The sequence below is a fragment of the Mobula birostris genome, chromosome 21, assembly GCF_030028105.1.
Source record: "Mobula birostris isolate sMobBir1 chromosome 21, sMobBir1.hap1, whole genome shotgun sequence".
Classification (NCBI taxonomy): Eukaryota; Metazoa; Chordata; class Chondrichthyes; order Myliobatiformes; family Myliobatidae; genus Mobula; species Mobula birostris.
Genome location: NC_092390.1, coordinates 13,467,211 through 13,494,737, shown reverse-complemented (window position 1 = coordinate 13,494,737; position 27,527 = coordinate 13,467,211). Strand labels below are relative to the sequence as shown.

Here is a 27,527-nt window from a genome sequence, read left to right as displayed (position 1 = left end):
TAGGCAGGTAGTCACACTGGGGCCTTGGGAGACAGATCAGTGGGTAACAGTCAGGAGAGGGAAGGGCAGGAGTCAGATGCTAGAGAGCACTCCTTTGGCTGTCCCCCTTAACAGTAAGTATTCCTGCTTGAGTGCTGTTGGGAGGGACGGCCTACCTGGAGGAAGCAACAGTGGCTGCGCCTCTGGCACAGCATCTGGCCCTATAGCTCAGAAGGATAGGGAAAGCAAGAAGATGGCAGCAGTGATAGGGCTCAGACAGGCGATTCTGTGGATGCAGGAAAGAAACTCAGATGGTAGTTTGCCTCCCAGGCGTCAGGGTCCGGGATGTTTCTGATCGCATCCACGATATCCAGAAGTGGGAAGGAGAACAGCCAGAGGTCGTGGTACATATCAGTACCAATGACATCGGAAGGAAAAGGGAAGAGGTCCTGAAAACAGACTACAGGGTGCTAGGAAGGAAGTTGAGAAGCAGGACCTCAAAGGTAGTAATCTCAGGATTACTGCCTGTGCCACGTGATAGTGAGTATAGGAATAGAGTGAGGTGGAGGATAAATGCACTGCTGAGGGATTGGAGTAGGGGGCAGGGATTCAGATCTCTGGATCATTGGGACCTCTTTTGGAGCAGGTGTGACCTGTACAAAAAAGAGGGGTTGCACTTGAATCCCACTGGACTAATATCCTAGTGGGGAGGTTTGCTAAGGCTGTTGGGGAGAGTTTAAACTAGAATTGCTGGGGGGTGGGAACCAAAGAGATGGAGGAAGAGGTGGTAGGCTCACAAATTGAGAAAGCTTGGAGACAGTGCGAGAGGGAGGATGGGCAGGAGATAGAGAAGGGACGCACTCAGACTGATGGTTTGAGATGTTGTCTATTTAAATACAAGGAGTATTATGAACAAAGCGGATGAGCTTAAAGCATTCATCAGTACTTGGAGCTATGATGTTGTGGCCATTACAGAGACTTCGATGGTTCAGGGGCAGGAATGGTTACTTCCAGTGCTAGGCTTCAGATGTTTCGGAAAGGATAGGGAGGGAGGCAAAAGAGATGAGGGTGTGGCACTGTTAATCAGATAGTGTCATGGCTGCAGGAAAGGAGGAAGTCATGGAGGGATTGTCAACGGAATGGAAGTTAGGAACAAGAGGGGGTCAATAACTCTACTGGGTATTTTTTTATAGACCTCCCAGTAGTAACAGGGACTTCAAGGAACAGATAGGGGGACAGATTCTGGAAAGGTGTAATGATAACAGGGTTGTTGTGGTGGGAGATGTTAATTTCCCCGAATATTCATTGGCATCTCCCTAGAGCAAGGGGTTTAGATGGGGTGGGGTTTGTTGGGTGTGTTCAGGAAGGTTTCTTGACAATAAGTAGATAAGTCTACAAGAGGAGAGACTGTACTTGATCTGGTATTGGGAAATGAACCTGGTCAGGTATCAGATCTCTCAGTGAGAGTATTTTGGAGATAGTGATCACAATTCTATCTCCTTTACCATAGCATTGGAGAGGGATAGGAACAGACAAGTTAGGAAAACATTTAATTGGAGCAAGGGGAAATATCAGGCAGAAACTTGGAAGCATAAATTGGGAACGGATGTTTATTGGGAACAGATGATTTCAGAAAAATGCACGGAAGAAATGTGGCAAATGTTCAGGGGATATTTGCATGTGGATTTCTGCATAGGTATGTTCCAATGAGACACGGAAAGGAGTATAGGGTACAGGAACTGTCGTGTCCAAAGGCTGTTGTAAATCTAGTCAAGAAGAACTTACGAAAGGTTCAGGATAGAGATTGTAGAGATGGAAGATTGTAAGGCTAGCAGGAAGGAGTTTAAGAATGAAATTAGGAGAGCCAGAAGGGCCATGAGAAGGCCTTGGCGGCGGACAGGATTAAGGAAAACCCCCAAGGCATTCTACAAGTGTGTGAAGAGCAAGAGGATAAGAGGTGAGAGAATAGGACCAATCAAGTGTGACAGTGGAAAAGTATGTATGGAACCAGAGATAGCAGAGGTACTTAATGAGTACTTTGCTTCAGTATTCACTACTGAAAAGGAACTTGGTGATTGTAGGGATGACTTACAGTGGACTGAAAAGCTTGAGCATGTAGATATTAAGAAAGAGGATGTGCAGGAGCATTTGAAAAGCATCAAGTTGGATAAGTCACTAGGACCGGACGAGATGTACCCCAGTCTACTGTGGGAGGTGAGGGAGGAGATTGCTGAGCCTCTGGTGATGATCTTTGCATCATCAAGGGAGAGGTTCCAGAGGATTGCGGATGTTGTTCCCTTATTCAAAAAAGGGAGTAGAGATAGTTCAGGAAATAAAAAAGATGAGTGAGTGTTACTTCAGTGGTTGGTAAGTTGATGGAAAAGATCCTGAGAGGCAGGATTTATGAACATTTGGAGAGGTATAATATGATTAGGAATAGTCAGCATAGCTTTGTCAAAGGCAGGTTGTGCCTGACGAGCCTGACTGGATTTTTTGAGAATGTGACTAAACACATCGATGAAGGAAGAGCCATAGATGTAGTGTATATGGATTTTAGCAAGGCATTTGAAAGGGTACCCCATGCAAGGCTTATTGAGAAAGTAAGGAGGCATGGGATCCAAGGGGACATTGCTTTGTGGATCCAGAACTGGCTTGCCCACAGAAGGCAAAGAGTGGTTGCAGACGGGTCATATTCTGCATGGAGGTCGGTGACCAGTGGTGTGCCTCATGGATCTGTTCTGGGACTCTTACTCTTCGTGATTTTTATAAATGACCTGGATGTGGAAGCGGAGGGATGGGTTAGTAAATTTGCTGATGACACAAAGGTTGGGGGTGTTGTGGATAGTGTGGAGGGCTGTCAGAGGTTACAGTGGGACATTGATAGGATGCAAAACTGGGCTGAGAAGTAGCAGATGGAGTTCAACCCAAATAAATGTGAGGTGGTTCATTTTGGTAGGTCAAATATAATGGCAGAATATAGTATTAATGGTCAGACACTTGGCAGTGTGGAGGATCAGAGGGATCTTGGAGTCCGAGTCCATAGGACACTCAAAGCTGCTGTGCAGATTGACCCTGTGTTTAAGCAGGCATACGGTGCATTGGCCTTCATCAATCTTGGGATTGAGTTTAGGAGCTGAGAGGTAACGTTACAGCTATATAGGACATAGGGCCTTATGAGAATAGGTTGAGTGAACTCGGCCTTTTCTCCTTGGAGTGACAACGAATGAGAGGTGACCTGATAGAGGTTTATAAGGTGATGAGAGGCATCGATCATTTGGATAGTCAGAGGCTTTTTCCCAGGGCTGAAATGGCTAACAAGAGAAGGCATAGTTTTAAGGTGCTTGGAAGTAGGTACAGAGGAGATGTTGGGGCAAGTTGTGTTTTTTTTAAAAAAACAGAGTGATGAGTGCATAGAATGGGCTGCTGATGACGTGGTAGTGGTGGATACGATAGGGTCCTTATAAGAGACTCCTGGATAGGTACATGGAGCTTAGAAAAATAGAAGGCTAGGGTAACCCTAGGTAATTTCTAAAGTAAGTACATGTTTGGCGCAGCATTGTGGGCTGAAGGGCCTGTATTGTGCTGTAGGTTTTTTGTTTCTGTTTTTTTTCTCTTTCCTAACTCTATATACCCACTATGAAGGACCTCTTCCCTTTTTCTACCTATGTTATTGGTGCCAATATGCACCACGACCTTCGGCTGTTCACCCTCCCCCGTGAGAATCTCCTGTGGCTGCTCTGATACATCTTGGTATCTAGAACCTGGGAAGCAACACATCATCCTGGTGTCTCCGTGTCTCCCATCTGTTCCCCTATCACTACTGCACTGCCTGACTTTAACCGTCTCTGCTGAGCCTCAGAGACAGCCATAGTGCCATTAGCCTGGCTGATGCACCCTGACAGGTCACCCCCCCCCCCCCCCCCACCCCAGCAATATCCAAAAAGGTATACTTGTTGCTGAGGGGAACACTGCTCCGCCTTCTTAATCCCCTACCGTCGGAAGCCTGCACTCTGGGTGTGACAGCTCTTCAAAAAGCTCATCTATAATGTCTTCAGCCTCCCAGATGATCCTGAGCCCATCCAACCCAGCTCCAACTGTTTGACCCGCTCAGCCAGGAGCTCAAAATGGGAGGGAGCACTTCCCGCAGGTGTAGTCTCCAGGGAGACGGTCGGGTATCCTGAATTCCCCCGTCTCAAAGGAGGTGCATTCCGTCCTGACTACACTGCCTGAAAAAGACTTATCCCTTCTTATCTGTGCCTCCAACTGTTCTCGCTGAAGCCTAAACCAAAACCTTACCACTCTTACACTCAGACAATGGCTGCTCTGCTTGACCCCATCCTTCATTTCATTTGCTGCTGTGTTTAGGCCTCTGTTGCCAACATGTACTGCGCCTGCGCAGGCGAAGAAGACCAGCCTTATCTGGATCTGCTCCTTTTATATTCTCTCTCGACCTTTCGGTTGGGCTCTGACACTGAGACTTACCACACTGAGCCACCGGAAAAAGTTTTCAATCCATTTTTGAGAAGATCTGTGAAACACTAAAGACCAAGTTTACATACCAATAAGTAAGGTTTCTGCCTGACATATGCAAGGGATTAAACATGACATTCTTTGTACAGTGTTCTGTGCTGTATAGAAACGACACACATTAACTGGCAAATTTTAAATGTCTCGAGCTTGCCACAACCTTCTCCTTACATTGAAACACCAGGTCCAAATGCAGCTTCTCAAAGAGAAGGGAAATAATCACAGAACATTTGATCAAATCAAATGTAAAACATTTATTTGTAAGAATTTCCTGTTCTCCAGTACACTGTTTAAAGGGAACAGTTTAGAAATTGTTGAAAGTACAATTTCACAAAGATGGTCTTCGAGTTACAATACAAATGGAAACACAAAACATTAGAGGGTTGTTTAAGAAACAACACTGAATACTTGGAAAGGAATCCTGTGTCTGTTACCAGCTCAACCTAAACATCAAGTACAAGATTTGCAGCACAGGGCTCTGAGAAAGGTATTTAACCTCGGGCAGGGGTGGTAACTCAGCATTCAGCTACTTCTGCCTGGCTTCCTGCCTTGAAAATGAACAAGCAGGTACAAATCACCCAACTGGGTAAAGAATAAACCAGAGAAGTTCACTTGGGAAATCCCAATCTCAGTACAGAAATACAATTCTTTAAGAAAAAAGATGTACATTGCTAAGTACCTGGATACCTCCCAGCTGGGAGTATTGGAGTGCAGTTAAGGCCCATGTACCATGTTGATTTACCCCGGTTCAAAAGGGATGGGGTGGCTACATTGTCTGGCCCCTGTCCTTGTAGCACCAAACTGCCCAATCCACAGCCTTCCAATTCTGATCCACTGCGGAGCTCTGTGCACCAGGCAAGGGTATTTTGGAGAGGGCCACACCTGCTCTTTTGTGAAAGACAGAAATTGGGAAGGACTCATCACAACCTCCATCCCCCTCAATGCAATAGAGAAACTTTAAAGTGTCACTAGTAGGAAACTTTATCAATCTCAACAGGGAACACCAATGAGACTAATGACAAAATGTTTTCAGCAATATCCTTAACGATAAATTCAACAACAGGATAATTCTCCAGTCAGTGTTATTGCTAGGTGTGATCCTTTCACAATTCTCCGTCTACTTCCAGGAGATCTACATCAGAACCCAGTTGTTGCTATCTGAGGGCAGATCACATCGGATCACCTATTCATCTGGTGTAACAAAAGCCTTCACCTACAGAATTGGGAAGGAAATGATTAGCAGCCACACACACTGTGGAATGTAGTTCCTCCTACTCAAAATAAATAAGGTCTTGCTTCACTGCAATTCTATTCAAGCAAAAGGGAGCAGATTTCTTTTCCCACCACTGCACGAACAGTAATGGGCTTGGTCCATTGTGTTTATCTCCCCAAAGGTCAGGGACAGCCTTGTGAAACCCTGCCTGTGTGTATCCCCAGAAAGTTAAATCCATCCTTGGGAGTTCCGATTAGCAAGACTCCACTTTGCTGCATCTATTTTACAGCATCTGAGGAAGGGACACTGTTTTATTGTCGAGAGTTTGTATCTACTCATTAAATGGGGCCTGGTTTTGTCAGAACACCCTTAAGTTTGCATGTACAAAATACTCCCTTATTACTGCCATCCAGTAAAGCACAGCTGGCTGGTGTGAGCACAGTGATTAACTACTGTGGTTTTTTATTGCTTCACTGAGCTTCTGACTCATGCCTTGAACTGCAAGGAGCAGAGCAATCACTGGGTCATCTTCTGTCCAACAGTTCCTTCACTCCCCTCAGCCAGGATGGCCAGTAAGTCCTCGGTCCCTCTAGTTCACGTTCCCATCCCGCTCAGCACAGGTTTTGGCAACACCGTCATCATCAAATTGCCAATATTGTCTTGTCTACGCTGAAAGCCGCTGGAAGTGTCCATGTCATGCCATCTCCGTATGGTAGGTGAGAGGATGGAAGCAGCAAACGAGTTATCCAGTGACTGAAACACAAGAGGTGCTCATTAGTGCAATTCTCCCCACATCAGGATGTGACCATAACAGTGTGACCAATGTCACTTACTCACAGAACAAGGAGACTGCACTGAGTGGTTACAGACAATGCCCCAGCTCCACCCACACTCAGCACCAGATTTCTGAAACACTTTACCTCTGTTTTTCTATTCCAAGAAACATTTTCAAGTTGTTCAGTTTGCCTGCATGATAGGGATTTCGGAAAACCTGTCCGGAAAGGAGGAGAATGTGAAAATCCAACAGAAAATGAGTTGGAGACAGCAAGTACTCAGCTTACATTCGCAGTATCCACAGTCAACGGGTTACCAAGTGCTGTGGTCAGGAGTTGTGACAATACAGCCAAAGTAGTTTTCTACCTCAAAACTCAAGAGATTCAGCAGATTATGGAAATCTTCAGCAACACAGAAAGTGTTGGAGAAACTCATCAGATCAGACAGCACCTATGGAAATGAGTGAACAGTCAACATTTTTGGCCAAAGCCCTTCATCAAGATTGGAAAGGAAGGGCCCTCCCCCCACCTTTTTATTCTGGCTTCAGCCTCCTTGCTTTCCAAGTCTAATGAAAGGTGTCGGCCTGAAATGTAAACTGTTTATTCCCCTCCATGGATGATACCTGACTAATTAAGTTCCTCCAGCATTTCGTGTGTATTGCAATTTACCATTTAAAAAACATTTACATTTAAGTCCATAAGACATAGGAACTAGGCTACTTGGCCCAACGTGTTTGCTCCACATCGTGGCTGATTTATTATCCCTCTCAACCCTATTCTCCTGCCTTCTCCCCGTAACCTTTGATGCCCTGACTAATCAAGAACCTATCAACTTTTGCTTTAAATGCACTCAATGAACATTACATGAAATGAATATGTACCTCATTTCCATCATAAAATACACAAAATTCAAATCCAGGCGCGCACCTGTCCCGGAAGGCCTTCAAAAGAACTAGGTGACACCTGAGCATGGATGGATCTCGGAAGAGAAGGAAGCTCACTTTGGCAGAACCCCAGAAGAGAACATTGAAGAGATTCTTGGACAGGCACATGCTTGAAAGAAAGTGTTCGACTATGAGGGAGGGAAGGGTTAGATTAATCCTCAAATAGGTCAGCACAACATTGTGGACTGAAGATCTTGTACTGTGCTCTACCGTTCAAAGCACCAGACCTAAAAAGCATGCGCTTTCACAAAAAGCAAAGGCTTAAAGCCAGAGGTTAAAGGAGTGGGCTGCTACAAGTACCCCCTGACCCCCAGGATGTCTGGCTGACCAATTGTGGTTAACAAGATATCAAAACCATCTAGTACTCAATGTGAGGTGACTCACAGAGACACCCTCCATCACTCTGGCAGCCGAACAGACAAGGTGTCACCACTAATCCAAAGATGATGCCTCCACCAGCTAACACCCTAGGCCGCAAGACCCCCCGCCTCAGCTAACACGCCACCCACTGGCCTCTGAGCCTGCACAGATGCCGCTGCAAACACCTACCCGTCCTTTCTGCTGCTGCCTCTGCCGTTCCTTCTTATTGATGTGCCTCTCGATGCTGGTCTCCCCACCGAGGATGAGGACTGCGTGCCACAGGGTGAGACCGCTGAGGGCCAGGGCTACTGAGCTAGTGGAAAAGATAGGGACACATTAGTGATCCTAACAGAATGCAGCCCAGTTCTCCTGCCACACCAGAACGGTGCACATGCTATGTTGGCCACAGAATAAGCAGTGACACTTGCGGTCTTCCCCCAGTCATCCTTGTTGTTGTTAACACAAACAACGCATTTCACTGCGTGTTTTGACGTACATGAATTCTGAATCTTGAAGTGATGGAAGAGGCACGAGCCATCTGCAGTCATCTGGTAATGCATCAGATCCTGGAAATATCACCGACTACAGACTTCAACCACAGTTAACATTCTTAGAGACTGCATACTAATGTAAATTTTACTTCTAAATGGAGGAATAATGAACATTCTGAAAATTGTGGTTTTCCCCACCACGGATGTACTTTAGTGAAGACTGCCAGTGTTAAGCTGTCAGTTGATTGCTTGTTTCCTTGACTGTATCATCAGAAGGTAAGGTGTAGAAATGTGGTAGTGTGCTATTGGCACATAGGCTCAGGGATAGAGAGCACTACAGCACAGGAACAGGCCATTTGTCCCATCAACCTGTACCTGAACCATCTTATTCAAAGATAGCTGCAATTCTGAGCCAAGACCAGGCTTTGGGTGTGATCAGCTGAGATTACTGACCTGCAGAGAACCCACAGATAAATGATACACTTGTGGAAAATCTTTTCCCGGAATGATATAATGGGAGCTGCAGTGGCCGCCTGCAAGAAATAGAGAAAGACCATCGTCAGGAGTGAAGAAACCCACTCTTCACCTGTAATTTGAAATTCTCATATTACCAAGCATTTCTTTTGTTTAAAGAGGTAAATTAAACATCAAAATTATGAGCAAGTTTCAGGTTTTTATCAACACACTGGTGGAACTGCAATAGGAGGAAAGTGAGACCTGGTGAGATGGGAGCAGAACCAAAGGGAAGTATAAACCAATATTTCAACTCTTGATAGTTTAAGACCATACGACACAAGAACAGAAGTAGGTCGTTCGGCCTATCGAGTCTGCTCCACCATTTGATCATGGTTGTTATTTTCCCTCAACCCCATTTTCCTGCTTTCTCCCTGTAACCTTTGACATTCTTGAAGATCAAGAATCTATCATCTTCCTCTTTAAATATACCCAATGCCTTGGCCTCCATAGCTATCTATGGCAATGAATTTGAAAAAATCACCATCCTCTGGCTAAAGATATTCCTCATTTCTTTTCCAAAGGAACATCCTTGTATTTTAAGGCTGTGCCCTCTGGTCCTAGACTCTTCACGCCTACTCTCTCTAAGTGAGATCTCCCCTCATTCTTCTCAACCGCAGAGAGTACAGGTCCAGAACAGAAAAATGTTTTTTACTGGTCTAGAAAGCTTCAATAGAGTGAAGCCTCAACATACAACCCAAGCCTTGAAAAACCCAAACATGCTTCAGGTTGTATGTACATTCTGATAAAACACTATGATCAGTCTTTAGAGTTCGAGCATGGTAAGTTGAAGGACCCATTTCCATGTCCATTTTGACCATCAACGGCCCATCTACTCTGATCCCCTTTCACTAGTAGGTCCACAACATTCTATATACTGGCAATCCATGTACATCACAAGATCCGAAATGTTGAGACTCTCTGCCTCCACCATTCAGACAATAAGTCTGAGATCCAACCTCCCTGTAGCCCACTAAAATCTCTTTATTAGAAACATAGAAAATAGGTGCAGGAGTAGGCCATTCGGCCCTTCGAGCCTGCACTGCCATTTATTATCATGGCTGATCATCCAACTCAGAACCCCGCTCCAGCCTTCCCTCCATACCCCCTGACCCCTGTAGCCACAAGGGCCATATCTAACTCCCTCTTAAATATAGCCAATGAACTGGCCTCAACTGTTTCCTGTGGCAGAAAATTCCACAGATTCACCACTCACTGTGTGAAGAAGTTTTTCCTAATCTCGGTCCTTAAAGGCTTCCCCTCTATCCTCAAACTGTGGCCCCTCGTTCTGGACTTCCCCAACATCGGGAACAATCTTCCTGCATCTAGCCTGTCCAATCCCTTTAGGATTTTATACGTTTCAATCAGATCCCCCCTCAATCTTCTAAATTCCAACGAGTACAAGCCCAGTTCATCCAGTCTTTCTTCATATGAAAGTCCTGCCATCCCAGGAATCAATCTGGTGAACCTTCTTTGTACTCCCTCTATGGCAAGGATGTCTTTCCTCAGATTAGGGGACCAAAACTGCACACAATACTCCAGGTGTGGTCTCACCAAGGCCTTGTACAACTGCAGTAGTACCTCCCTGCTCCTGTACTCGAATCCTCTCGCTATAAATGCCAGCATACCATTCGTCCTTTTCACCGCCTGCTGTACCTGCATGCCCACTTTCAATGACTGGTGTATAATGACACCCAGGTCTCGTTGCACCTCCCCTTTTCCTAATCGGCCACCATTCAGATAATAATCTGTTTTCCTATTTTGCCACCAAAGTGGATAACTTCACATTTATCCACATTAAATTGCATCTGCCATGAATTTGCCCACTCACCCAACCTATCCAAGTCACCCTGCATTCTCTTAGCATCCTCCTCACAGCTAACACTGCCACCCAGCTTCGTGTCATCCGCAAACTTGGAGATGCTGCATTTAATTCCCTCATCCAAGTCATTAATATATATTGTAAACAACTGGGGTCCCAGCACTGAGCCTTGCGGTACCCCACTAGTCACCGCCTGCCATTCTGAAAAGGTCCCGTTTATTCCCACTCTTTGCTTCCAGTCTGCTGACCAATTCTCCACCCATACCAATACCTTACCCCCAATACCGTGTGCTTTAAGTTTGCACACTAATCTCCTGTGTGGGACCTTGTCAAAAGCCTTTTGAAAATCCAAATATACCACATCCACTGGTTCTCCCCTATACACTCTACTAGTTACATCCTCAAAAAATTCTATGAGATTTGTCAGACATGATTTTCCTTTCACAAATCCATGCTGACTTTGTCCGATCATTTCACCGCTTTCCAAATGTGCTGTTATCACATCCTTGATAACTGACTCCAGCAGTTTTCCCACCACCGACGTTAGGCTAACCGGTCTATAATTCCCCGGTTTCTCTCTCCCTCCTTTTTTAAAAAGTGGAGTTACATTAGCCACCCTCCAATCCTCAGGAACTAGTCCAGAATCTAAGGAGTTTTGAAAAATTATCACTAATGCATCCACTATTTCTTGGGCTACTTCCTTAAGCACTCCAGGATGCAGACCATCTGGCCCTGGGGATTTATCTGCCTTCAATCCCTTCAATTTACCTAACACCACTTCCCTACTAACATGTATTTCGCTCAGTTCCTCCATCTCACTGGACCCTCTGTCCCCTACTATTTCTGGAAGATTATTTATGTCCTCCTTAGTGAAGACAGAACCAAAGTAGTTATTCAATTGGTCTGCCATGTCCTTGCTCCCCATAATCAATTCACCTGTTTCTGTCTGTAGGGGACCTACATTTGTCTTTACCTTTTTACATATCTATAAAAGCTTTTACAGTCCGTTTTTATGTTCCCTGCCAGTTTTCTCTCATAATCTTTTTTCCCCTTCCTAATTAAGCCCTTTGTCCTCCTCTGCTGAACTCTGAATTTCTCCCAGTCCTCAGGTGAGCCACTTTCTCTGGCTAATTTGTATGTTTCTTCTTTGGAATTGATACTATCCCTAATTTCTTTTGTCAGCCACGGGTGCACTACCTTCCTTGATTTATTCTTTTGCCAAACTGGGATGAACAATTGTTGTAGTTCATCCATGCAATCCCTAAATGCTTGCCATTGCATATCCACCGTCAATCCTTTAAGTGTCATTTGCCAGTCTATCTTAGCTAATTCACATCTCATACCTTCAAAGTTACCCCTCTTTAAGTTCAGAACCTTTGTTTCTGAATTAACTATGTCACTCTCCATCTTAATGAAGAATTCCACCATATTATGGTCACTCTTACCCAAGGGGCCTCTCACGACAAGATCGCTAATTAACCCTTCCTCATTGCTCAAAACCCAGTCCAGAATAGCCTGCTCTCTCGTTGGTTCCTCGACATGTTGGTTCAAAAAACCATCCTGCATACATTCTAAGAAATCCTCTTCCTCAGCACCTTTACCAATTTGGTTCACCCAATCTACATGTAGATTGAAGTCACCCATTATAACTGCTGTTCCTTTATTGCCCACATTTCTAATTTCCTGTTTAATACCATCTCCGACCTCACTACTACTGTTAGGTGGCCTGTACACAACTCCCACCAGCGTCTTCTGCCCCTTAGTGTTACACAGCTCTACCCATATCGATTCCACATCTTCCCGGTTTATGTCCTTCCTTTCTATTGCGTTAATCTCTTCTTTAACCAGCAACGCCGCCCCACCCCCCCTTCCTTCATGTCTATCCCTCCTGAATATTGAATATCCCTGAACGTTGAGCTCTCATCCCTGGTCACCCTGGAGCCATGTCTCTGTGATCCCAACTATATCATAATCATTAATAACAATCTGCACTTTCAATTCATCCACCTTATTACGAATGCTCCTTGCATTGACACACAAAGCCTTCAGGCCCTCTTTTACAACTCTCTTAGCCCTTATACAATTATGTTGAAAAGTGGCCCTTTTTAATGCTTGCCCTGGATTTGTCGGCCTGCCACTTTTACTTTTCTCCTTACTACTTTTTGCTTCTACCCTCACTTTACACCCCTCTGTCTCTCTGCACTGGTTCCCATCCCCCTGTTGTGAACTAACCTCCTCACGCCTAGCCTCTTTAATTTGATTCCCACCCCCCCAACCATTCTAGTTTAAAGTCACCTCAGTAGCCCCTGCTAATCTCCCTGCCAGGATATTGGTCCCCCTAGGATTCAAGTGTAACCCGTCCTTTTTGTACAGGTCACGCCTGCGCCAAAAGAGGTCCCAATGATCCAAAAACTTGAATCCCTGCCCCCTGCTCCAATCCCTCAGCCACGCATTTATCCTCCACCTCATCGCATTCCTACTCTCACTGTCGCGTGGCACAGGCAGTAATCCCGAGATTACTACCTTTGCGGTCCTTTTTCTCAACTCCCTTCCTAGCTCCCTATATTCTCCTATCAGGACCTCATCCCTTTTCCTACCTATGTCATTGGTACCTATATGTACCACGACCTCTGGCTCCTCACCCTCCCACTTCAGGATATCTTGGACACGATCAGAAATATCCCGGACCCTGGCACCAGGGAGGCAAACTACCATCCGGGTCTCTGGACTGCGTCCACAGAATCGCCTATCTGACCCCCTTACTATCGAGTACCCTATCACAACTGCCGTCCTCTTCCTTTCCCTACCCTTCTGAGCTACAGGGCCGGACTCTGTGCCGGAGGCACGGCCACTGTCGCTTCCCCCGGGTAAGCTGTCCCCCCCAACAGTACTCAAACAGGAGTACCTATGGTTAAGGGGCACAGCCACTTAGATTAGATCTATGCAATTCCGTTTTGGACAACTCTTGTACAACATGTTTCCTACAATTAGCCTTATGTGTGCCCAATAATTTTGTATACCTCGATCAGCTCCACTTTAACCCTCACCCCAGGAAAACAATCCTAGCCAATCCTGGTTATCCATCTGCACCTTCCAATTCATCACGACGGGAACCAGACTGTACACAGGACTCCATCTGTGGGCTGGTCAACATCTATCCGTTGTTGGAGATTTATCTGTAATGCAACACCCCTCCCACCTCACATTGACGCCCTACACCTACAGTACTTCACCATTTTAACTACCTGTGGAACCATCCTCATAGATCCTTGGAATTTAAACCAAGTTTCCTCTCTTCCTCAGTACTTCATACTATTCATTCTATACAATCCTAAATCTCTATGTAACCACACTACCAACTTGTGCGGCAACTTTAAGGGATCTATGGATGTGGACCAGATTCCTCTGTTCCCACACATGATAAGAATCCTGTCATTAACCCTGTATTTTTGCCCTGAATCACAAAGTGAATCAATTTGTAAATCATTTTAGTGAACACGCCAGCACAATAGAGTCGTGGTCAGCGTAACAGTACTACACCGGGTTCAATTCCCACTGGTGTCTCTAAGGAGTTTTGTACGTTCTCCTCGTAACCGTGTAGGTTTCCTCCGGGTACTTCCGTTTCCTATAACATTCCGAAAGGCATACGGGTTAGCAGACTAATTGATGAACATCAATGCAGGCTCGCTGGGCTGAAAAGGGCTGTTATTGTTTATCTCCAAACTAAACCAAAAATAAACACTGACACCATGATCCCACTGTAACAGAAACATTAGACTGCCATTTAAAGAGAAGCTGTAACACGGACTAAGGAAAGCAAGGAGTCAAACTGGGCAACAAACAGCCACCTGACTGGAGATCCTGATACTAGCATTGCTCATGTGTATTACCAATACCACGACCACACACTCACATTGATGGTGAGATAGGCCTCCATAAACAGCTCCCTGCTGCTAACGCTGCAGTAAACACAGCCTAGCATCATAAACAGGCAAAAGGAGAAGAAGTAGCGGTGATTGTAGTGACCCACGCAGTTATTCAGCCAGGCTGAGCCACGAGTCAAGGAGGCAACAGGGAAAAACGGGACATTCAGCTATCAATCTGCTCCAAACCAGCTCTACCAATGTACCAGAGTTTCCAACTTAGTCTTGTACATTTCCATCTAATCTGCCCTGGGAGTGTGTGATGGGACAGTATAGAGGGAGATTCACTCTGTATCTAACCCGTCCTGTCCCTGTCCTGGGAGTGTGTGATGGGACAGTGTAGAGGGAGCTTCACTCTGTATCTAACCGGTGCTGTCCCTGTCCTGGGAGTGTGTGATGGGACAGTGTAGAGGGAGATTCACTCTGTATCTAACCCGTGCTGTCCCTGCCCTGGGAGTGTGTGATGGGACAGTGTAGAGGGAGCTTCACTCTGTATCTAACCCGTACTGTCCCTGTCCTGGGAGTGTGTGATGGGACAGTGTAGAGGGAGCTTCACTCTGTATCTAACCCGTGCTGTCCCTGTCCTGGGAGTGTGTGATGGGACAGGGTAGAGGGAGATTCACTCTGTATCTAACCCGTGCTGTCCCTGCCCTGGGAGTGTGTGATGGGACAGTGTAGAGGGAGCTTCACTCTGTATCTAACCCGTACTGTCCCTGTCCTGGGAGTGTGTGATGGGACAGTGTAGAGGGAGCTTCACTCTGTATCTAACCCGTGCTGTCCCTGTCCTGGGAGTGTGTGATGGGACAGGGTAGAGGGAGATTCACTCTGTATCTAACCCGTGCTGTCCCTGCCCTGGGAGTGTGTGATGGGACAGTGTAGAGGGAGCTTCACTCTGTATCTAACCCGTACTGTCCCTGTCCTGGGAGTGTGTGATGGGACAGTGTAGAGGGAGCTTCACTCTGTATCTAACCCGTGCTGTCCCTGTCCTGGGAGTGTGTGATGGGACAGGGTAGAGGGAGATTCACTCTGTATCTAACCCGTGCTGTCCCTGCCCTGGGAGTGTGTGATGGGACAGTGTATATGGAGATTCACTCTGTATCTAACCCAGGCTGTAAATATCACTTTGTTAAGCTAACTTCATTTGATCTGTATTTAAAACCTGTACCAAGCAGCAGTGAAACAAAGGATACGACAGTGATGGTCCATCTTCAAGATACATCTGAAAAACAAAGTGGTAATTAGTGGTCGGTTGTGTCAGTACAAGCAACTGGAAACTGTCAGACTGTAAATACTATCTGGTTCATCACTGTCCCAAAGCTTGCTCTGTCCAGCTCTCTGTGACTCTATACAATCCTCTAGAACCTCCAAGTCCCTGAGCAGTGAACGAGGAGGCATCTGAACACACTCGAAGTAAGCACTGGTCACACTCCACGTAAAATGCTAGAGGAACTCAGCTTGTATGAGGGGGAATAAATAGTCCATGTACTGGGCTCTTCATCAGGTCTCTTAACCCACAACATCAACTCTTTTCTGTAGGCCTGCTGAGTTCCTCCAGCATTTTGTATGTATCGCTCCAGATCAGCAGAATCTCGTGTTTGTGGCTGGCCACAATCGGTACCTTTTCTCTCATTCAAATTGGATCGAACAGCCAGCCTGTTGTTCTAACTATGCCACTCAACTCCAAGGAACAATCTCCAACTTCTGCACTTCAGTAGTCAGCCAGATGGCAGAATTCCCTACTCTCGCCCACTGTTCCAGCAGGCTGTGGATGTGGACAATGGCCAATATATCCCATCCCTCCTTTCCTACCCAGTTTCCTTGAAATCCCATTGCTCCAGGGGAATGTTACCCGCTCCTCCACACAAAACCAGCAAGATGAACCAACCTCAGGATGATCTGGCTCAAGACCGAACCCCACCCAATTTGTAGCAGCCAGTTACTGAACAAGGTGCCTTGTACAAACGTATATGGAGGCTGGGGTAAGCAGCTTGGTATCAGAGTCAGTTCTCAACACCCAGACAGATACGCATGGTCTGCCTTGTATGTGTATATACACACAAACACACACACATTCAATCTGCCTTGTAAAGAGGCACACACAAAATCTGCCTTTTAAATATATACAGATACACACACACACACAATCTGCCCAAACAGACACCCCACCCAGAGAATTTGCTCTTGCCCGAGGTCCTGTCTCACCGGTTACATATACTGCAGTGATGGGTACGAGGTGGCTTGGGATTAATACACTTCCTGCAGATGGAAACCGTTGGAATGTCATTTTTACCCTGTAAGAAAAAAGAGAAACCATTGCACTGTGCAGGTACACTGTCCCATCACACTCCCGGGACAGGGACAGCACGGGTTAGATACAGAGTGAATCTCCCACTACACTGTCCCATCACACACTCCCAGGACAGGGACAGCACGGGTTAGATACAGAGTGAATCTCCCTCTACACTGTCCCATCACACACTCCCAGGACAGGGACAGCACGGGTTAGATACAGAGTGAATCTCCCTCTACACTGTCCCATCACACACTCCCAGGACAGGGACAGCACGGGTTAGATACAGAGTGAATCTCCCTCTACACTGTCCCATCACACACTCCCAGGACAGGGACAGCACGGGTTAGATACAGAGTGAAGCTCCCTCTACACTGTCCCATCACACACTCCCAGGACAGGGACAGCACGGGTTAGATACAGAGTGAATCTCCCTCTACACTGTCCCATCACACACTCCCAGGACAGGGACAGCACGGGTTAGATACAGAGTGAAGCTCCCTCTACACTGTCCAATCACACACTCCCAGGGCAGGGACAGCACGGGTTAGATACAGAGTGAAGCTCCCTCTACACTGTCCCATCACACACTCCCAGGGCAGGGACAGCGCGGGTTAGATACAGAGTGAATCTCCCTCTACACTGTCCCATCACACACTCCCAGGGCAGGGACAGCGCGGGTTAGATACAGAGTGAAACTCCCTCTACACTGTCCCATCACACACTCCCAGGGCAGGGACAGCACGGGTTAGATACAGAGTGAAGCTCCCTCTACACTGTCCCATCACACACTCCCAGGACAGGGACAGCACGGGTTAGATATAGAGTGAATCTCCCTCTACACTGTCCCATCACACACTCCCAGGGCAGGGACAGCACGGGTTAGATACAGAGTGAATCTCCCTCTACACTGTCCCATCACACACTCCCAGGGCAGGGACAGCACGGGTTAGATACAGAATGAAGCTCCCTCGACACTGTCCCAGAAGCAAAATGTCTATTGTTTCCTTGACTCTTAAATGATAACTGTTTAAGCCAAAAGATATAAAAGGCACTAAAATGCAATTTCCCCTCACTCAGAGTCATGGAACATGGAAACTGGTGCTTCAGCTATGCTGATTAGGATTCCCATCTCTTCCCACCAACTTGTTATCTATTTGCCTTTTCTCCATAACCACTTGTCCCTCTCCCCCTCCCCACCCATTCCCCAATTCTCATTTACAACATTATACGCTCCTGTTTGCATTTTATGGAAAATCAGCCTGGATGGCAAGCAAAAAGCTTTCCATTGTACCAAAATTCAAAGAGTGTATACATTACCATTTACAACCTTGAGACTCATTTTCTTGCAGACACTCGCAGGAAAATAAAGAAATACAAAGAATTTACAAAAATCTAAACATGAACAAAGGCTGATGAACAACCCATGTGGAAAAGACAAAGTGTGCAAATATAAAAAAAAATATCCTGGGAACCATTCAAGCAAATGGGATAGTTTGGTGTGGACCATGGTTAGCATGGATGAGTTGGGCTGAAGGGCCTGTTTCCATGTTGTGTAACTCCATGACTCTATAACATGAGTTGTAAAGAGTCCTTTAAAGTGAGTCAGTTCACAATACTGGCAAATGAAGTTGTGAATTAATTGAATCTCCTTCCATTGTTCTTTTGAATGCAATTGAACCTCCCTCCCTCTTTCTTCTCTGGCTATGCCCTAACCAATTGCACCCCCATGGAGTTGCCTCTTAAATGGAGATGGCGTACCTGTGCTGGGTGCCCTGGGAGAGTCCTCACTGCCTTGTAGTAGTGAAAGACGATCTGCATCAGGTTCCAGTGTCCGTAGCAGAGGTGCCAGGCAATCCAGCCTGCTGGGTACGTACTCAGGATGACAGGAAGGACGCAGATGTAGACAATCAACACGATGGTGGTGGTCAAGAAGACCACCAGGACCACGAAGACCTGCAAGGGAGATGGCGGCACAGACTGTTGAGATGGTACTGAGCTGCGATGTTTCTTCAAGGTTGTGGCTCTTAGCTGTCTTTTCAGGTCTTTAGGGATTTTTTGAGAGCAGTGAGTGGAGCTAGGGGTCAGATTAGTGTTTAGGAACAGCAATGAGAGGAGCTAGAGGTCAGGGGCTGTAAATAAAGAGTCGGGGGCCAATGTTCGGAGTCTGAGCGCTCTGCAGTCGAAGGTCGGTGATCCTGGTGGTCAGGACTACAGGCGCTGAGGATGAAGATCAATGATTCCCCGGTCAGCGAGTCCTGGGGCCAGAGGCCCGTGCGAGTTCAGAAGTCGAGGGCTAAGGATTGGAGGCCCGGATGCAGCCTGTCCTGGCGTGTGTGAGTGGGAAAGGGGCTTGCTTTGTTGTTATTGTTAACAAGTTATGTTGGACTAGTATACCTGATGACACTTGCAGGCTGTCCCCAGCACAACCTTAGACAGTGTTGGTTGTTCACGCAAACACATTTCACTCTATGTTTTGATGCACGTGTGGTAAATAAATATGAATCGCCTGAATCACTGAATTGGCAATCGGCAACATGATCCCCTCCCCAACAGCATCAGGACTTCGGCCTTTCAGAGAGGCTGCATGCTCTTCACAAAAGCCCTTGCTGGTAGATAGTAATGCAGGTCCTGTGACAAAGTACATTGTGGAAATACTGTGTTGCCACTGGAATATGTGGCAGCGCTTGTGGGCTGCCCCCAGCTCATCCTTGAGTGTGTTGGGGACAGATGGCGCATTTTAGATTCAGATTCAGATCTACTTATCGAAAGTACATTGAAACATCTAGTGAAATGTGTTATAACACACACAATGATGTGCTGGGGGCAGCCCCCTAGTAATGCAACACATTACAGCGACCACATAGCGTTTCTACAATGCTCGGCAGAACAACACAAACAACGAAAGAACAAGGGAATTTTCCAGCCTTTCCATCCACCCACCCACAGAAACAGCAGGACAGGATTCCAGTCCACAAGACATAGGAGCTCAATTAGGCCACTCAGATGGCTGATTTGTTATTCCTCTCAGCGCAGTTCTCCTGCCTTCTCCCTGTAACTTTTGATGTCCTTACTAATCAAGAACTCATCAACCTCCACCTTAAATATACCCAATGACTTGGCCTCCATAACCGTCTCTGACAATGAATTCCACTGATTCACCACCCTCAGCCAGCTCAATCGCAGGTATTAGCCTCTCCAGCATCAAGGACATCTTAGAAAGGTGAAGTTCCTCATTTCTGTTCTAAGTGGACATTCCTCAATTCTGAGGCTGTGCCCTCTGGTTCTACACTCACCCAGTACAACAAACATCCACTCCACATCCACTCTACTAGGCTTTCCAATATTTGAGCGGTTTCACTGAGAGCCCCACTGCAGTGCTTGGCCCCAGACACAGGCTCAACCTTTCAGACTTTACCTCTGGACTCAATGACTCTAGTCTTCCATCTTTCACTGTACACGTGACGAGTAAATGAATTTCTATCGGAAAGTAGGAGAGAATAAGAGGCGATGCTCACCACACCGAACCAACGGGTCACGTGGTCCACCAACCAGTAGATGGGTTCGAACAGGGAGTCAAGGACCACGTCACCGTTGGTGAAGGAGTTGTAAGTCAGGGAGCGGGCACACAGCTTGCCGTAGCTCCAGTAGGTGCCAATGTGCTGAAGGAGCCTGATCCGCCGCCTGCGGCCCAGTCGGAAGCACCTGAGTAGCCGCATCGTGGCACAGACGCAGCGCAGGTGTTTCCTCATTAGAAGGCAGACAGCATTGGTCAGTGGGAGCACTTCGCACGTCACAGCTCAACCCTCTGTCTCGGGCACCTCACTGAAAACAAAGATGAGAAGTCAGTTAGAGCTTAAACACTCACCACGGCCGGCTTCACGCTCAGTCCAGTCGGTAGACAACAGTACAGCACAGGAACAGGCCCTTTGGCCCATCATGTCTGGGTCTGTGTGCTCAGCCAGTTCCATCATGGGCACAAGCCTTTGGCACATGATGTCTGGGTCTGTGCGCTCAGCCAGTTCCATCATGGGCACAAGCCTTCCCAGCATCGAGGACATCTTCAAAAGGAGATGCCTCAAGAGGGTGGACCCTGCTTAAGGACCCTCATCACCCAGGACATGCTCTCTTCTTATTGCTACCATCAGGGAAGAGGTACAGGAGTTTGAAGACCACACTCAACGACTTAGGAATAGCCTTTCCTCATCCGGTGTCAGATCTCTAAACAATCCTTGAGCCCACGATCACTCCTCACTTATTTTATTTCTAATTGTAACTTAAAGTAATTTTTTATTGCACCTTACTCCTGAACCAGAGAGGGTAACTTTGCTCAACTTCACTTGCCTCATCACTATACTATTTCCACAACCTATGGATTCACTTTCAAGGGTTCTTCATCTCACGTTCTCGATATCTATTGCTTATTTATCTATAATAATAATTTTTTTTCTTTTAGTTTGTTGACTTTTGCACACTGGTTGTCTGCACTGTTGGTGCGGTTTTTCATTGGTTCCATTGTGGCTACTGGATTTATTGAGTGTGCCCACGAGAAGAGGAATCTTAGGGTTATATATGGTGACATTAACTTTGAACTGCTGCAGCAAAACAACAAAGTCCTCTACATGTCAGTAACAGTAAACCTGATTTGTGAACATAATGCTGAAGTAACTGAAGTCTATTCTGCCTGTACGTGATCCATATTCCTCCATTCCCTGCATGTGTCTAACAGCCTTATAAATGCTACTCCTGTATCTGCCTCCACTACCACCCAGCACCCACCCGGCTGTGTAAAAAAATAATTCCCCAGCATCTCTCTTCTAAACTTTTGCCCTCTCGCCTTAGATGTCTGTCTGATAGTATTTGACATTTCTACCCTGGGAAAAAGGAACTGACTGTCTACCAGATCGATATACGTCGCTCACAATTTTACAAATCTACCAAACTTTCATTTAGCCTCTGACACTGCAGACAAAACAACTCAAATTTGTCCAAGCAAGATGATGGAGGAACTCAGCGGGTCAGGCCGAACCCATGGACAGTGGATCTTTTGGGTTCAGACTCTTCACTTGGAATCCTCAAACTGCACTTGTAGTCTCTTACATCTCCAAGTTTGTCCAAATTCTTTTTATGGCTCATGCCCTCTCACCAGGCATCAATCTGGTAGACCTGGCCCTTTCAGCATGGTAATATAGTTAGTGTAACGCTTTACAACGCCAGTGTTTGGGTTTTAATTCCCACCGCTGACTGTAAGGAATTTGCACGTTCTCCCTGTGACCACGTGGGTTTCCTGTGGGTGCTCTGGTTTACAACGCCATTGTCTGGGGTTTAACTCCCACCGCTGACTGTAAGGAATTTGCACGTTCTCCCTGTGACCACGTGGGTTTCCTCTGGGTGCTCCAGTTTCCTCCCACTTTCCAAAGATGTCCGGGTTAGGGTCAGTAAATTATGGTCAAGCTATGTTGGTACCGTAAGCATGGCAACACTTTGTGGGCTGTCCCCAAAACATCCTCGGACTGTGATGGCTTTTGACACAAACTTCTTCCTCCCCTCCCCCCACCTTCTAACTCTGACTTTGCCCCATTCTTTCCAGTCCTGATGAAGGGTCTCGGCCCAAAACATTGACTGTTTACACTATCCGTAAATGCTGCCTGATCTACCGAGTTCCTCCTGCATTTTGTGTGTGCTGCTTGGATTTCCAGCATCTGCAGATTTTTTTTGTGTTTGTGAACAGATTTAACTTCATGTTTCGATGTACATGTGACAAATAAAGCTAATCTTTATCTCTTCCAAAGTCTTCTGTAATGGGGGCAACCAGAATTACACACAATACTTCAAGTGCAGCCTAACCAAAGTTCTAAGCCACTACAGTGGCTTCACTTACTGCTAGACAGATGTAACACGTGGTGACTCCACTGACAGTGATAAGGCACTCGAGGAGCCTGGCATTTCCCGTGTGCCACCCGAGTATTGGAGAATGAGCACTTCTGCGTCGGTAAAGTCACAGGTGAGGAGTCTGCAACAAGAAGAATTTCTGAATGTAATTATTTCCATAGTAAGATGCAGAGTTTGGTAAACAAAAATCTGATTACATTCAGAGGGCAGCAGAGGGTTGACGACAGAGTAATTGACCTCTTTCCCAGCCAGAGCGCTGAGGCTCTCTCCAGAGGCAATTTAAACCTAGAGGTGGCAGAACAGACGACAATCACACCCTCCTTCAAAGTGTGTGGCGTGCACAATCCTCTAAGCTCCTTGCACCTTTCTCCCACCTTTTGATGGCATGCAGTCGCCTCTCCTTACCGACATGAAAACACACTCTCGCACACACAAACACACAAGAGCTTTCCCTCTCCATGCACATTAACAGGAACCAATGCACAAGCTTTGCCCTCTGCAGTGTAGCAGGCAAGTACTAATAGAACAAAGAAATGTACAGCACAGCACAGTCCCTTCACCACACAGTACTGTGTCCACCTTTTAACCTACTCTAAGATCAATCTAACCCTTCCCTGCCACATAGCCCTCCATTTTTCTATCATCCATATGTCTATCAAAGAATCTCTTAAACGTATCTGCCTGCACCACCACCCCTGGAAGAGCATTCTACACACCCACAAACCTGTCTAAAAAAACTTACCTCTTACATCTCCCTCTATACTTTCTTCCAATCACCTTAAAGTCACCCTTGTTTCTACCCTGGGAAAAAGTCTCTGCCTGCACACTATCTATGGCTCTTATCATCTTGTACACCTCGAACAATTCTCTTCTCAACCTCATTCGCTACAAAGAGAAAAGCCCCAGCTCACACGCTCTTTAATCCAGGCAGCACCCTGGTAAATCTCCTCTGTGCCCTCAACCTTCCAATAATGAGATGACCAGAACTGAACACAATACTAATGCAAATCCTCAGCTTAGCTTTCACTCCCCTCACCAAGCCCCACACCTGTCCACTCCGTCACCCACGCCAGCCTGCAGTCACCCATCACTTGATCTCATCTTCTCGTCTGGGTGTTGTACTCCAATGAGGATCGTCCTGACATGAGAGAGTAGACACACTTCCAGTGGTTGAAGCAGAGCATGCCAAAGCCCACCAACTGGTCTCCTATCTGGAGGCTCTTGGTGTTCTGAAAACAGTCCTTGGAATGAGTGGCAGCAGGGATTAGACCTTAGCTCAGGGATAAATTGCCCAACCCACTGCCTTCTGAGCACAAGCTCTGGCTCCTGGGTAAGAGAATGGAGGGTTCTTATAGCCCAAGCCAGCTATACCTCAAGAAGATCAGATAAGCTTAATCTGTTAATTATTAAAGTCAAGGGAAGAAAGGCTAATTACTTACATCATTCCCAGTGAAACCCAAGCTGCTGAATCAGACCAGATTTGATTGCATCAACTGCCTGGTTGCAACACAGCCTGGTATGTGCGGGAATGTGAAAGACCACAGAAGCTGGTGGATATGGCCCAGCCCGAGACAGGAAAAGCCCTCCCCACCACTGAGCACATTCACAAGGAGCGCTACCACAGGTAAGCAGCGTCCATCATCAAGGAACCAACCATCCAGGCCATCTCGCTGTTACCATCAGGCAGGTGGTACAGAATCCTTAGGTTCCACACCACCAGGTTCAGGAACAGTTATTACCCCTCAGCCATCCAGCATGGGTAACCTCACTCACCACTAGTCTGAACTAATTCCACAACCTACAGGTTCACCTTCAAGAACTCTACAACTCCATGTTCACAGTATTATACTTCTTTTATTTCCACAATTTGTCTTCTTTTGCACCTTGGTTGTTTGCCACTCTTTACTCATAGAACATTACAGTACAGTGCAGGCTCACGATGTTGTGCAGGCCTTTAACCCCACGCTAAGATCAATCTAACCCTTCCCTCCTACATAACAATCCACTAATTTATCATCCATCTGCCTATCTAACAGTTTCTTTAAAGTCCCTAATGTATCTAAACACTATACATAATATGAATATTTTTTCATAAATTCTATTTTATTTCTTTATTTTCCTGGAAATCAATCTCAAGGTGGCCAATGGCAACATAAATGTATTTTGATAGTAAATTTACTAAGGTTTTTGTAAATCAGTACTGCACAAATCAAACACATGGAGCTCGTGTCAAACGTGTAAATTCTCCCACTGCACTTCTGGGACGTTCTACGCCGACCAGTGACACTCAGCTGGAGGTCTGTCACTTATGGGTAGCAGAGTTTTGCCTGTTGTGTAGGGAGGCAGCACCGAGCTCGTGTGAAGGAGAGGAGGATAGGATTCACGTGAAAGGGGGGAACAACAGCACAGCAGTCAATGCAATCGCTCTATAGCACCAGCGATCACCCATCGAGGTTCGACTCCTTCTGCTGTCTGTAAGGAATCTATATGTTCTCCCCATGACCACGGGGTCTTCATTCAAGTGCTACAGATTCCTCCCACATTCCAAAGACATACGGTAAGTTGTGAGCATACTATATTGGCGCGGAAAGTGTGATGACATTTGTGGGCTGCCCGCAGTGCGATCCTCACCGATTTGATTTAACACAAACAACGCACTGATGATGTTGCTTCGTATATTATGAAATGTTCACAAGTAAATTGCCAAGATTGGAGAACTCAACCCAACTATCAACTACCCAAGCTACACATTTTCCAAATGATTTCCAACACAAATAATTTATTTTACTATGTTTTGATGTACACGTGACAAATTAAACTCATCTCTTAAAAACTTCTGAAGCATTGACACCAGTGTGGATCACAGGATCTCTTTCTCTGTTGTTAATTAACTTACTGCAGTGATGGAAACTTTATTCCCCTAGGGGAGGGAAATAAAGGGAATTCATCAAAGTTTCATGGTGATCAGGTTTCTCAGAACCCAATTATGATGATCAACATTCAAAGAGCGAGTATCCTGCCAACTGCATTAAGATTTGGCTTTGCTTTGCTGATCTTACATGCGCCTCCATTTCCCATCATACTAAACCACTCGGGGAAATCAGAGTCACCGTCAAGGCACTAAATGCTCTCAAAAAGAGTTGAGCCAAGCTTAATGATTAGTTTTGCTAATTTTTTTTAGATTATGAGAACACTCAGTCCTCTTTTATTGTCATTTAGAAATGCATACGTGCATTAAGAAATGATATAATGTTTCTCCGGCGTGATATCACAGAAAACAGGACAAACCAAAGACTAACACTGACAGAACCACATAATTATAACATATAGTTACAGCAGTGCAAAGCAATACCATAATTTGATGAAGAACAAACCATGGGCATGGTAAATAAAGTTTCAAGAGTCCCGAGTGGATCGACTCCTGAGTCCCCGATAGCAGGTGGCAAAAGGTAGAAACTCCCTGCCATAAACCTCCAGGCACCGTCAACTTGCCGATGCCTTGGAAGCAGCCGACCACAGCCGACACCGAGTCCATCTGTCCAAAAACTTCGAGCTTCCGACCAGCCCCCCCGATACAGCCTCCTGAGCACCATCCTCTGCCGAGCGCCTTCGACCTCGCCCCGGCCGCTGAAACAAGCAAAGCCGAGGATTCGGGGCCTTCTGCTCCGGAGATTCCGGTTACCACACAGTAGCAGTGGCAGCGAAGCGGGCATTTCAGAAGCTTTCCAGATGTTCCTCCGTACTCTCACGTTTGTCTCCATCAAATCAGGATTGTGCACGGTCCCCTACTTGACAGATAACAGACATCACCACTGAAGTGGCCGCGTGCGCTGCCATCGCGTCGCCATCTTCTCCTCCTTTGTTGCACGTCCATCAAAACATACAGTGAAATGTATCATTTGCATTGATTCAAACCAGCAAGGATTGTGCTAGGGGCAGCATGCAAGTATTACTACATTTGCAGTGCCAACAGCTCACTAACTTTAACCATACAGCTTTGGAATGTGGGAGGAAACCAGATCACCCAGAGGAAACCTGGGTCACAGGGAGAAAGTACAAACTCCTTACAGTTAGCAGGGGGAAGCAAACACTGATCTAACAGCAGGCGCTGTAAAGCACTGCGCTAACCACCACACTCATGTGCTACTTAAGCTTTGGGTCTCTTCTGCTGAAGATGCATCTACAGTGCAGATGGGGAAAAGATTCCTGGATTTCAACCCAGAACCAGGGCAGCACAGCAGCATACTGCTACCATAATGCTGTTACAGAACTAGATTCTAATAAGTGTTCATGTCATCAGGTTGATGGTTACCCAGACGGAATATGAGGTAATACACACAAAGTGCTGGAGGAACTCCACAGACCAGGCAGGGTCTATGGAAACGAGTACAGTCGACATTTCGGGCAGAGACTGGAAAGGAAGGGGTGAGGTCAGTGTAAGAAGGTGGGGGGGAGGAGAGGAAGAAGTACAAGGTGGGGAAGAAAAGAGCTGGGAAGTTGATTAGTGAAACAGATAAAGGGCTGGAGAAGGGGAATCTGATAAGGAAAGAAAACCATGGAGAAAGGGAAGAGGGAGGAGCACCAGAGGGAAGTGACGGCCAGGTAAGGAGATAAGGTGAGAAGGGGGGGGATACAGGAATGGGGAATGTTGGGAGGGGGGAAAAGAATTACTGGAAGCTCCAGAAATCTACGTTCATGCCATCAGGTTGGAGGCTACCCAACTCGAGTGTGGCCTCATCACAGCAGGAGACGAGGCCATGCACTGACATATCAGAATGGGAAGCAAAATCACATCAGCCC

The 27,527-nt window shown here is 46.3% G+C and overlaps 1 protein-coding gene across 1 annotated transcript in view; it reads right to left on the bottom strand.

Annotated features, from left to right (window-relative positions):
- Nucleotides 1-4,764: 4,764 nt before the first annotated feature.
- The window catches only part of LOC140185603 (palmitoyltransferase ZDHHC16-like), a 35,741-nt gene continuing 12,978 nt past the window's right edge, over nt 4,765-27,527 (bottom strand). The window contains exons 2-11 of the mRNA XM_072239003.1: nt 22,717-22,848; nt 20,354-20,660; nt 18,597-18,791; nt 16,748-16,836; nt 15,736-15,764; nt 14,536-14,669; nt 8,741-8,820; nt 7,986-8,109; nt 6,640-6,710; nt 4,765-6,472 (exon numbers count right to left, since the gene is read on the bottom strand). Coding sequence (XP_072095104.1) covers nt 6,361-6,472; nt 6,640-6,710; nt 7,986-8,109; nt 8,741-8,820; nt 14,536-14,669; nt 15,736-15,764; nt 16,748-16,836; nt 18,597-18,791; nt 20,354-20,587 — 1,068 coding nt within the window. The 5' untranslated portion in view covers nt 20,588-20,660; nt 22,717-22,848 and the 3' untranslated portion in view covers nt 4,765-6,360. The remainder of the gene's footprint in view (nt 6,473-6,639; nt 6,711-7,985; nt 8,110-8,740; nt 8,821-14,535; nt 14,670-15,735; nt 15,765-16,747; nt 16,837-18,596; nt 18,792-20,353; nt 20,661-22,716; nt 22,849-27,527) is intronic.